We start from the raw sequence: 12,030 nt of genomic DNA on the forward strand, positions 1-12,030 counted from the left end.
TTAGCAGAACATGGGCTACTCCTTGCAAGCACCAAACACAAGCACGACACCATGGCTAAGGGCATAACGACTTCAGGTCAAAACAGACGGTCGTCAAAACCCTAACCTCACAGCACCACCATCACCATGTGTGTGGGCCATGGCTAAGACCGCCGATCCATACAAACTTTGGGACGCCTAAAGGAAGGGGGATTCAAGGCAACGCCTCCAATGAACCTGAACGACACCGGTGGGCAATGTTACTGCCGACGATGATCGTGGTGTTGCAAAGGATTCCCCTAGCAAATCGAGCAACCAAGGTGTAGGTAAACATTGGAAGATCCCAAGCCAGGACCAAACTCTTCGTAAGATTTATACTTTTATTACTTATAGCTTACTTATTTGTAGACAAAGCGGATCCATAATTGATTTACCTTCAAGGATAATTTATGTCCATGTGCTTCAATATAGCCAACCCTACCCTATCACATTAATCCCACAAACCTCTTATCCATTCCGTTAGATCGTGGAAGAGGAGTAAGTCAAATAAGGAAAGGTTCAGAAAGAAAAACAAAACAACGATCTGACTTAATATGAACCCATATTGATGCCCTTACTAATGCTTTTAGTTATCTTTGACATGTACAAGTCGGTTGGCAAATACTGAAGCTCACCAAACCGCTAAACAAGCCACCATTGAGTGTATCTCGATGTCCAAGGTGTCCTCTTTCTTATTACAATGCATTCAACATGAGTATACCGATGTCGATGAATGAATGTATGTCTTGTTCAGAAAAAAAGAACAACCACGTCTAGATGTCAACGCTCCCTAAAAAACTAGAATAAAAGTGTCATGGTAGATAAATCCAACAACTGGGATGGACGGATCTACACACCTTGTCATTGGAGTTGCCCCGACAACACAAGGACGCGAGATCCATGACAACAACACATGAAAGCGGGACGGGCGGCGAAAATGTGACACTAAATATACAAATGATGGAGAGAGGGCGAAAAGAGGCGCTAGAAAATGAGCAATAGGGGAAGACACCGGCTGTGCCCAACGGCATGGAAGGGAGGGAGAAGGGTAGGGGTTATTGCTCACTGGTATATCATCGCCTCTGACATAGTCAGAGAGCTACACATGGCCCCTCAGCTCTATTTTACGTAATTGTTGGTTGTAAATTGAATTTAATTGTAAACTCCTGAAAAATGCAAAATACTTACTCGCTAAGTCTCTGGAACGAATGTGGTCTTCTTAACCTATTCAATGACTTCCCATCCGCAACCAACAACCTCACGCCGGTCCTCTTCTTGGTGATGAAGGGCTTCTTAAGGATCTTGTTTAATTTTTGGTTTTTCCTGAAATGTTTTGTACTGTTTGTTAGTATTTCTTTTAATGCCATGTCCTTTCATAAAAAAAAGTCAAAAGATTCACAAGTTCTTAAAAAATTACACGAATCGCAGATACCGTGACGAAGAAGATGCAGCAGCAGAGAGCACGCAGGCGCATTAAACTCCACACATCTCAACTGCACAGCAACGATCACACGACCATGTAAGCAAACCGTTCCCCACAATTTCCAGATTCGCCAGGGGCCCATCCGCAAGACGACCCCACACACCCGACTTGCCCACCGCCGCGACCAATCACTCGGCGGCGCGCCGCGCCGAGCGTCGCCATGGCCGCCGCCGCGGACGCCGCCAAGCAGCCGCTCCTCCCGCGGGCGTACCCGTCGCAGGTCGCCTCGGCCTCCTCGCCGGCCCTCCCCTCGGTGCCCCCCTCGGGCGTGCCCGGCGCGGGGAGCCGCCGGTTCCAGAGCGTCCTGGACGTGCCCAACCTCAAGAAGCGCGGCGGCGGCACGCGCAGCTGGATCCGCGTCGAGGCCGCCACGGCCTCCGTGCAGACGATCGACCTCGACAAGGCCACCATGATGCGCCGCTGCGAGCTGCCGGCCCGCGACCTCCGCCTCCTCGACCCGCTCTTCGTGTACCCCTCCACGGTCCTCGGCCGGGAGCGCGCCATCGTCGTCAACCTCGAGCAGATCCGCTGCGTCATCACCGCCGACGAGGTGCTCCTCCTCAACTCCGTCGACAACTACGTCCTCCAGTACGCCATGGAGCTGCAGCGCCGCCTCCTCCAGCGCGCCGACGGCGACGAGCTCCCCTTCGAGTTCCGCGCGCTCGAGCTCGCCCTCGAGGCCGCCTGCTCCTTCCTCGACGCCCAGGTGGGTACCCCACGCACGCGCTCCACGATTTCCCTTCCCCCACCCTCGGACATTACTACAGTAGTATATAAGCATGCTTCCGCTGTGATTACTTATTAGTCTTGGTGCCATGATCCCATACTATTGTGTAAAATTTCTGCCATACTGTGGTTTAGTTGGATAGTAGGATTCAAGTTGACCAAGTTCATCTGATGTTTGATGCAAATTAAGTGATGACATGGTCTGCTTCCTAATGTGAAATTGGGCCATTGCCTATGATCCCCAAGAAACAAAGAGGCTTTTTCCTCAGCACTATCAGTTGGATCAGAATATCACAGATTATTGCAGGTTTGGCCCCTGGCTCCTTTTGGACATATACTAAAGATTGTAGTGAATAGTTGGCATCACCCTGTTGGGATGAAAGGCTAATATGATTTATCCATTGAGCTGATAAAATTTAGATTTAAGAGGAAAAGCTACCTCAAATAAATCTTTGAATGGAAAATGGATCACTCTCTCGGTGTTTAGAGGGTGACAGTTTCTTGTTTATGAAGTCACTACCTTTGTATGTGCACATTCTTTGCTTCCATAGGGTGTTCTCTTTGATACCTTCTCCTCTTTATAACGAGACCAATTATGCTTCCTCTGTTAAATATTGACATTAGATTATCAATTTCCAGTTGCTTGATTACTCTCTGCGCACCAGAAAGAATTGATGCCTCCCCCTTTATAACCAGAACAACTGTCCCTACTCTGTTAAAATCTTGACGATACATTGTCAATCTCCAATAGCTTGTTTGATTCTAAGCACAAATATATCACAGAAAATGAATCATGTATTCTTATACCTGAACGCAAACGTGCCATTCTACTTGAGCCGGATTTGTCTCGTTTGGTTTTAGTTTTATTTACAAACTTCGCTTGGAGTTGTTACGAGGCTATCATATTGGACTGGAGTCACCTTCTATAATGGTAAAAAATTGACTGTCTATTGTGAAATCAGGTTATGCAGAATTACAGAAATATCTAACACCAATATTACTATTTGACTTTTCTTTTGTCAGATCAGCCAATGCTGTTCTCATGTTAGAAATAAGTACTTCAGTGTTGGGTCGTGATGCTGTGTAAGCCTAAAAGCTCTTCATCACCTAGCTGCAAGGAAACTGGAGCAGATTTAGGGTTTACTTGGTGTTGCCACTTTCTTAATAGTCCTTTCAATCTAGCATTTTTCTATTTTATAGATCAATTGAAAACTATCTGTTGGGAACATAACAATGATTTTTTACTAGAGCTGGTGAATATTCTTACTATCGTAACCAGAGACTACGTGTGTCCTGCTGCGCATATGATTTTATTTGAAAAAGTAAGACAATAAGTAGCAAACTTTTGTGAGATTATCATGTATGCAGTTTATCCAAAATTCAACAATGCTACTAACCAGGATATTGAAGCCTTTAACTATTGATTGTATACCAATGTTCTACACTAGGTCTCTAGCAGTTCATTGCAAAAAGTGGCACAAGTTACAAGACATACAGTTCATGCTCTACTGCACATACAGCTCACGTTCACTTAGGCGATTGATCTTTAGCAAAATACATTTTGCATATCTGCAGTTGTCAGTCTCCCTCTTAGTCCTGCCTTATCTAATTTATTGCAAATAATACATGTTTTGCTGAAACATGATGATCTCCTTGTCCTTGATATCAGTTCAAATCAGACCATGCCTGAATCTTCCTTTTTTCTTCCTTGTCTCAGGCGGCAGAATTGGAAATTGAAGCATATCCTTTGCTGGATGAGCTGACCTCAAAAATCAGTACTCTAAATCTGGAACGTGTTCGGCGGCTAAAAAGTAGACTAGTTGCTCTGACCAGAAGAGTTCAGAAGGTAAATTGCATCCTAGTAATAGGGAGCCTGCTTCTTTTGTTCTTCCTGATCATCTGTCTAAGTACTGACCTGCTATATTATTGCCAACATCTCTTGCGATAGGTAAGGGATGAAATAGAACAGTTAATGGATGATGATGGAGATATGGCTGAGATGTATCTCACTGAGAAAAAGATGAGGATGGAATCATCTGTTTTTAGTGATCAGCCATTGATAGCGGCCTTCAATTCAGGAGGCGCTGGGACTTCAGTTTCAGCTCCCGTGTCCCCTGTCTCCTCGCCCACGGAGTCACGGAAGTTGGAAAAGACCTTCAGCTTGTGTAGAAGTAGACATGATAGTGTGAAGAGCTCCGATAACACTGTGACAGAACATATTGAAGAGCTGGAAATGTTGCTTGAAGCATATTTTGTAGTCATCGATAGCACTCTTAACAAGCTGACCTCGGTAATGATCTACCTATCTTCAATTTCTGGTATATCTTATTATGTTTCTATGGTTAGGAGTCGCATATCTGACTGGGTTTTTCCTTCTTGCAGCTGAAGGAGTACATTGACGACACTGAAGATTTTATCAATATTCAGCTGGTACATCAACATACCCCTTTGCTCTTCTCATTCAAGTTATCAGCACACACTGTACCAATTGATTTATCTTGAATCTCTTGTCCCCAGGACAATGTTCGAAACCAGCTGATCCAGTTTGAGCTACTGCTAACAACCGCAACATTCATCGTCGCTATTTTTGGTGTGGTCGCGGGGGTATTCGGGATGAACTTCGAGACCGACGTTTTCAGCATCCAAAATGCATTCCAGTGGGTTCTGATAATTACTGGGGTGATTGGCGCATTCCTCTTCTGCTTCTTCGTTTGGTTTTTCAAGTACAAGAGACTGATGCCCCTGTAGAGTATAAGCTCCCCATGTGGCGGAGGACTGAATCTTCTATTATCTCTGTTAAGGTACCTTACCAAAAGCCTTGAATTCATGTAATTATTAACATTCTTTCAGAGGCTTATTGTGTACCTACAAGAAAACAAATGAAAACATACTTTTTTTTCTTACTGTGCTGTAAATGGGTTGTTGTAGAAAGAATTACTACTGTTGTCTTACCCTGCATTGCAAATTTTTCTTGCTTAAGAAGGCAGATATATTGCTAGGGTTATCAGTGATATAGAGGAGCACAATTATTTTCAGGTCGTATTTTTCAATTGAGTACTATATCGAGTTTGATATATAAATTATGGCTTTGTTCCAGCTCTGTATATAGGAAAACTATTTTTTACATAGCTTATGCGACCTGTGCTTACGCAGTTTCGCTAGTTCGTCGGTAGGTAGCTCTAGCTCCTTCGTGAGGCAGAGCGAAGTAGCTGGAGGCTATCCTGATGCCAGCACGTGGCTGTGAGCCAGTGACACGGTATAACGCCACGTACCCCACGGTTCCCACGTGTACGTCCATGCATGGCAGTGGCCGCTTAACGTGCCCACTTAAGGTCCCTCTCGTCCTTCAGGGACGGCACATCAGCACTTCAGCAGCGGCAAACTAGCATACACGAGAAAAGCATCGTCGTTGAGGTAGGCAGCTAGGCACCCACAAGAAGCACCGTCAGTCATGTGGCCGGAGATGAAGGCGTGGGCCTCCATGGCCGACACTGACCCGCTGAAGCGTGGCTCATCGTCGGCGACGCACCCGTCCAGCCCGCTGCGCCGCATGAGCCCTACGACGATGGCGATGGGCGGCCTCCTCATCGTTGGCACCCTTGGCTACTTCATGCTCAGCAAGGACGACAGGCGCAAGGCCGCGGATGACAGGCACAACGAGCGCCTGGCTCACCGCCCTTGAGAAGCTACCGCTGTCGAGGGGGACGCCAACTTGCTTTGCTTATTAGCTTATTAGTAACCACCACATAATAATAAAATCCCCCTTCTGGGTGCGTTGTATAAATCGCGTGTTTTCTACTTCTGTACTCTTTTATCACCGAAACATGCCGAGATTTTACTGAGCATATTCTGTCTTTGCTGAACATGGTTACTGCTCCGTACCAATTCAGATACTAGCTGTATGTGATTTCTCAAGGCACAGTGCACATCAGAAGTTCATCCATTATCAACTGAATCAAACTGTAGATCACTAACAGGCTAAAACGCCTGCGTATGCAGAGCTATTTTCCTTCTACTATCCTGTTAATATTTGATGGTGGTCACTCAAAGTTCACCCATTGACATGCTAGCTAAGTTCTCTAGCTAGTCGATCTTGACGGAGGAGTAGATGAGCCTGGTGAACCAGAAGCAGGCGCAGAAGCCGACAGTCCCGGTGAGGACGAAGAAGGCGTAGGAGGCGATGAGCATGTACCCGAAGTAGAGCGCCCCGGAGACGGCTCTGGTGATGTCCAGCTTGGTGAAGAAGTAGAAGCCGGCGTAGAGGAAGAGGTACACCGCCGAGGACCCCGCCGTCAGGTAGGACCTCCACCACCACCGGTAGTCCTCGCCGCACAGCTGGAAGTAGCAGAGCACCACGGTGATCTCGGCGCAGGTGAGCACCAGGATCACGAACACCAGGAACAGGAAGCCGAAGATGTAGTAGAACTGGTGGAGCCAGATGGAGGTGAGGATGAAGAAGAGCTCGATGAAGACCGCCCCGAAGGGGAGCACGCCGCCGAGCAGCACCGTCACGGCTGGGTGCATGTACCACGGCTGCGCCGGGATCGGCCGCGGGATCTTGTTCGTCCGCACCGGGTCCTCCATGGCTGGGTGCTTCTTGAACCCGTGGTAGCTCCCGATGAAGACCAGCGGCACGGAGATGCCAAACCAGAGCAGCACCAGCGCGGTCATGGTGGTGAACGGCACCGCGCCAGAAGACCTCTCGCCCCATATGAGCGCGTTCAGGACGAAGAAGATGGCGAACACGATCCCGGGGAACATCGTGGCCGTCTTCAAGGTGACCTTCTTCCAGTCTGACCCCTTGAACACCTTGTAGAGGCGCGCCGAGGAGTACCCCGCGAGCAACCCCATGAAGACCCACGATAGGAGCATGGCCGTCATGAGCCCTCCCCGGTTCGACGGCGAGAGGATGCCGAGGATGGCGAAGAGCAGGGTGACAAGCAGCATCCCGAGGAACTGGACGCCCGTGCCGACGTACACGCATAGAAGCTCTGCATTTGCAGGGGGCCTGAAGACGTCGGCATGTACAAGCTTCCACCCAGTCTCCTCCTGCGCATCCTCCTCCACGTCCAGCTGGTTGTACTTGGTGATGTCCCGGTACAGCGTCCGCAGCATGATCATGGCCACCATCCCGGACAGGAAGAGCACGATCATCAGCGAGTTGACGATGGAGAACCAGTGGATCTGGTCGTCCGTCATAAGGAGGTAGCTGTCCCAGCGCGACGCCCACCTGATATCGCTTTCCTGCATGATCATCCGCCATGGACACCATTGCCAAGAGAGTACTTCAGCCTCACATAGCAGAAACTGAACCACTACATGCTTTGAACTGTTAGAACGTGAGATGCAGAACTGGTTCACACTTCCATACCTCGAAATTGACATCGTAGGAGAAGATGATGTCTTTGTTGGCCTCTACTTCCTGAGGTGAATCGGAGTCCAAAACGAGCTGCCGAGAATGCGGATCGCAGGTCTTGAGGCGCGTCGCGTTCCCCTTCCAGTCACCATCATATTCATGCTTGACACTGCATCCAGATGCAGAGACGACAGTAAGCTGATCCGAAATCACAAGAACATCAAGCACATAGAAGTTGCTGTCCAACATGAACTTTTTGGACATCCAGTTAACCTGAACGGCTTGACCTCAAAGGCGACGATCCTAGCAAAATCCGTCTCGGCATCCCTGTGGTACTTCACCAAGAACGTCAAGTGGTTGTGGATGAAATGCTTCTCCTCCTTGCTCTGCCACAAGGATATGTACCCAAATGAAATTCACATATGCACAAGCAAATGTACACAACATCTGAACTCACCCCGGAGTACTGGCCCTTGATGCCTACATGCACGCCGTGCTGGTAGACGGTGGGCGCGTCTTTGTCCATCCTCTTGATCGGCACGACCAGCGGAAGGTTGTCCAGGATCCTGAGATCGAGCAGTTGACACAACACGTTCAGCGAATATATGATTAATTTTCTGAACAGTCTTTCGGCCTTTGATTTATCCAGATATGCATGTAATTTCAGCATCTCACATGTTGATGCGGTAATCGTCGTCGATCTTCTCCTTGATGTCGTTGGCCCCTTCCTGGGTGAAGGAGGTCTTGCAGACAATCTGGCACAGCCTAGGCTCCCTCATCTCGAACTACAAACGGTACACCATACAACCCCATCATATTCAGAATCGTAATGTTCTCAAAGTATATCACAGAAGCAGAGCAAAGCGTGATGAATATTCGGAGCATCAGAGAAGCAGAGCAAAGCGTGATGAATATTCAGAGCATAACATAACCAGAGCAAAGCGTGATTTGGTACTGACGACGTAAGGGGTGTTCTCGATACGGTCGCCGCGGAGGAGCTCGCCGAGGTTCTCGGCGCTGTCAACGATGGCGCCGGGCCGGCAGAAGGGGAGCGAGTAGTAGGAGTAGGGCAGCTGCGTCTTGGTGGAGCTCAGCTGGCTCACCTTCACGGCCAGCGGGTCCTTCTGCAATCGGTTAAAACTCGCCGCAGTTAAACCACACGTACCTCCGCCGGATCAAGAATCACACAGGACGACTGGATGGTGTGTACTGCTACTAATACTGACGGAGACGTACCCTGCGGAAGTCGGCTGGGGCGACGCCGGGGAGGTAAAACCCACGGGCGGACGTCGCAGCGCCGGCGAGTAGGAGAACGGCGAAGAGGAGAAGGACTGCCGGCTGTGTCGCCATGGTAGCTTGCATCCGACTCTGAGCCTGCGTACGAGGCGAGGGAGAAGAGAGCAGGCCAAGAAGGGCAGCGTCAGCGAGCGAAGTGGTCGCCGGCAGCGGACGCGGCTGGCGTTTGCTTGGATTTGACGGGTGTTCTCGGGGAGTTGGCTTGTCTGGCGTGATGCCGGCAGGTGAGCAGTTTGGGGGTGCGGGTTTTGCCTCGCATACCTGGCGCCGTGGACCGCGCGCGGCCCCACGGAATCGCGAGTTCTCGCCTAGGGTCAAACATGGTATTGTTTGTTCAAAAAAAAAAACATGGTATTGTGTTCAGAGGTTGGTCAAATTCGGCAGATTTTTGGTGAGATTTTGTGTACTCCGTACTCATTTCTGGTATCCTTCAATTTGAGGTACGTGCTTCATTCATATCTGGACTTGAGGTAGTACTTGCTTTGTTCACGTCTGGCAGGAAATTAAGGGGGGTAGCGACTAGCAACGAACTTGATGAGTGGAGGCACGAGCGTGTCGCTGGCTGCGTGCCGCTCGACGGACACTCGCCTTGGTGCTATGACATCTGTGATTTGTCCAAAGATGCAGAAACGGGACAACTGGACAACTTGACAAATGGAACAACAAAATTTGATTTCTTTTGACTCTTTCTCCTTATTAAACATCTAGTTTTAATTATCTCATTATGATACTGTCTTGGCTGGGTGTAATTGGTGTCTTCACGATGTTAATATAATTCTTTTGTCGAAAAATCTCACTTATCTAATTTGTCACACTTATGCACCCATGGATATCAGGTCACCGTTATTACCGCTTTGCTTAATCGAGTTGAAAATATGCTTGAAGCCTCAAAGTTGCCAATTGCAACTTGCTTCTTTTAAGGTACAAATCAAATCTCTAACAAAGTGAAAATCTACAGGGGTGTGTCGCACCATCTCACTCCTAGAGACCCACCTTGAATGCGACACATCATCTTCTTGCACGGATCTCAAAGTTCTCTCATATCCCTTTGTAGGTGTTGCCGGTATTGGTAAATGTTCGTCTATGAGCAAGCGAGAAAACTCGTCGCATCGGTGTTTCCAACTTCTGGCGATAATGATCTCATTTTCTATCTTCGTTGCCCTAGCCACCAAGTGGTAGCAAACAGGAAAACCGGCAATATACCCATGGTAACCAGGTGGCAGTGACCGGGAAGCAACCGATTAAGTCTCACCCTGTGCGGTTGAAGCACCTTTATCCAAGCTATCTCATGACCAGGTAATGCTTCAAAAATTCCATTGATTAAACGACTTGGTGGAGCTAGCTAATGTCAAAGGGGGCAAAATGGAAAATATGAAAGGCTCAAGGCAAATGATTCTAGTTTGCCCCAGGTAAGTCAAAAAAATGTCCTTGAATTAATTTTCCAAGCATGGGGAAGGGGCACCCCTCCCCCCCCCCACACCCCGGCACGAATCATACATACCACATATGTTATTGTTTCCGTGTGTATCATTTGTTATCTTACGAATGCATTTTATTTCATCACTTTAGATTTACTAGTTCAGACATCTAACTTAAAAGTTCACAATTTTGTGTATGTTTTAAGTTTTCAACACCGATAAAGGGATTTTAAAATAAAGGCCAACAGTGGATAAACATCAGCTCAACCATGTCTTGCACTAGAGGAAAAGTAACCAACATTGAAACTTGAACAGTCACCAGATATCCATGGGTACTTAGGATCAGTAGGGAATTGATAAAGCAGTGAGGAGCAAGCATACCATCAGAAACTGTCCATTTGAGAGAAATAACATTGGGGTAACGTTAAAATGTTTGTCTCCATATTCGAGAGACATTTTTAATATTGGAGTCTAGCTAATGGAAATCAAGAACTAGTCTTGATCTCCAAATGGTGATTAGAGGGAATTTATTCATCTTAAGCAACATTAGGGACAAATGGGATCATGCAAGGGACTTGGATCATTTGGATCATAAGGCATCAATCAAGGAGGCAACCAGGGACAAAGGGAAACATTTGATGATCCATTATCATAGGCAACAAAGCAGCAATCTTTTTCCCCTCTAATCTAGCTAGAGTCCTTAAAAGAAATTCTACTTAAAATGAAGTAGCTCTCTGTTGGTATTGATTACCAACAGGAACTCAAGCCACTACTTGATCTTACTAATTCATAGCGGGGTTAACATGGGCTGGTGTGGTGACTACCGACCTGGTCGGTGTATAGGTTTTACCAGGGAATAAGGTCATAGCGGGGTTAACATGGGCTGGTGTGGTGACTATAACTGTGCATTTCTCGGGCCGGGCCGGGCCGACCAAAGCCCGACGCAAGTCTCACCCTGTGCGGTTGAAGCACCTTTATCCAAGCTATCTCATGACCAGGTAATGCTTCAAAAATTCCATTGATTAAACGACCTGGTGGAGCTAGCTAATGTCAAAGGGGGCAAAATGGAAAATATGAAAGGCTGAACGCAAATGATTCTACTTTGCCCCAGGTAAGTCAAAAAATTGTCCTTGAATTAATTTTCCAAGCATGGGGAAGGGGGCACTCCTCCTCCTCCCCCACCCCGGCACGATTAGAAAATTGTTAAAACTAGAAAATAGTTTAAACTTAAAATTGTTCAGATTAGAAAATTGTTAAAACTTAAAATTGTTCAAATTTAAAATTTGTTCCAATTTGAAAATTGTTCAAAAGTTTTTTAAAAAAAATCTAAAAACTTGTGGCTGCAGGTACTTGTACGCCTTCGTGTACGAGCAAAATGAGAAAACTCCTTCGTGTACGATGCATCATCTTCTTGCACGGATCTCAAAGTTCCCGCATATCCCGTTGTACTTGTGGCTGCAGGTACTTGTACGCCTCCGTGTACGAGCAAAATGAGAAAACTCGTTTCATCGGCGTATCCAACCTCTGGCGACAATGATCTCACTTTCTATCTGTCAGTACCATATAAAGAATGCCAACGTCCTGAGTAGGGGCCAGCCATTACAAACAAGTAGTTAAAAAGAAAAATATTTACAAACAAGTAGTTAAAAAGAGAAATAAGATCTCACTTTCTATCCGTCAGTACCATATAAAGAATGCCAACGTCCTGAGTAGGGGCCAGCCATTACAAACAA

At 47.2% G+C, this 12,030-nt stretch overlaps 2 protein-coding genes across 2 annotated transcripts; one reads left to right on the forward strand and one right to left on the reverse strand.

Annotated features, from left to right (window-relative positions):
- The first annotated feature begins 741 nt into the window (after positions 1 to 741).
- On the forward strand, positions 742 to 5,130 carry LOC124664655 (magnesium transporter MRS2-B). The gene is made up of 6 exons (XM_047202126.1): positions 742 to 757; positions 1,567 to 2,207; positions 3,945 to 4,073; positions 4,176 to 4,517; positions 4,610 to 4,657; positions 4,745 to 5,130. The coding sequence occupies exons 1-6, from the start codon at positions 742 to 744 to the stop codon at positions 4,973 to 4,975; spliced, it is 1,407 nt and encodes a 468-aa protein (XP_047058082.1). The 3' UTR covers positions 4,976 to 5,130.
- Positions 5,131 to 6,310: 1,180 nt separating this feature from the next.
- LOC124684551 (transmembrane 9 superfamily member 10-like) lies at positions 6,311 to 8,933 on the reverse strand. Its single transcript, XM_047218839.1, has 7 exons — positions 8,820 to 8,933; positions 8,543 to 8,707; positions 8,259 to 8,368; positions 8,041 to 8,149; positions 7,857 to 7,969; positions 7,599 to 7,752; positions 6,311 to 7,471 (listed from the first exon to the last, which is right to left on the reverse strand). Exons 1-7 carry the CDS (start codon positions 8,931 to 8,933, stop codon positions 6,311 to 6,313), a joined length of 1,926 nt encoding a protein of 641 aa, XP_047074795.1.
- Between the last annotated feature and the right edge of the window lie 3,097 nt (positions 8,934 to 12,030).

The sequence above is a fragment of the Lolium rigidum genome, chromosome 1, assembly GCF_022539505.1.
Source record: "Lolium rigidum isolate FL_2022 chromosome 1, APGP_CSIRO_Lrig_0.1, whole genome shotgun sequence".
NCBI lineage: Eukaryota > Viridiplantae > Streptophyta > Magnoliopsida > Poales > Poaceae > Lolium > Lolium rigidum.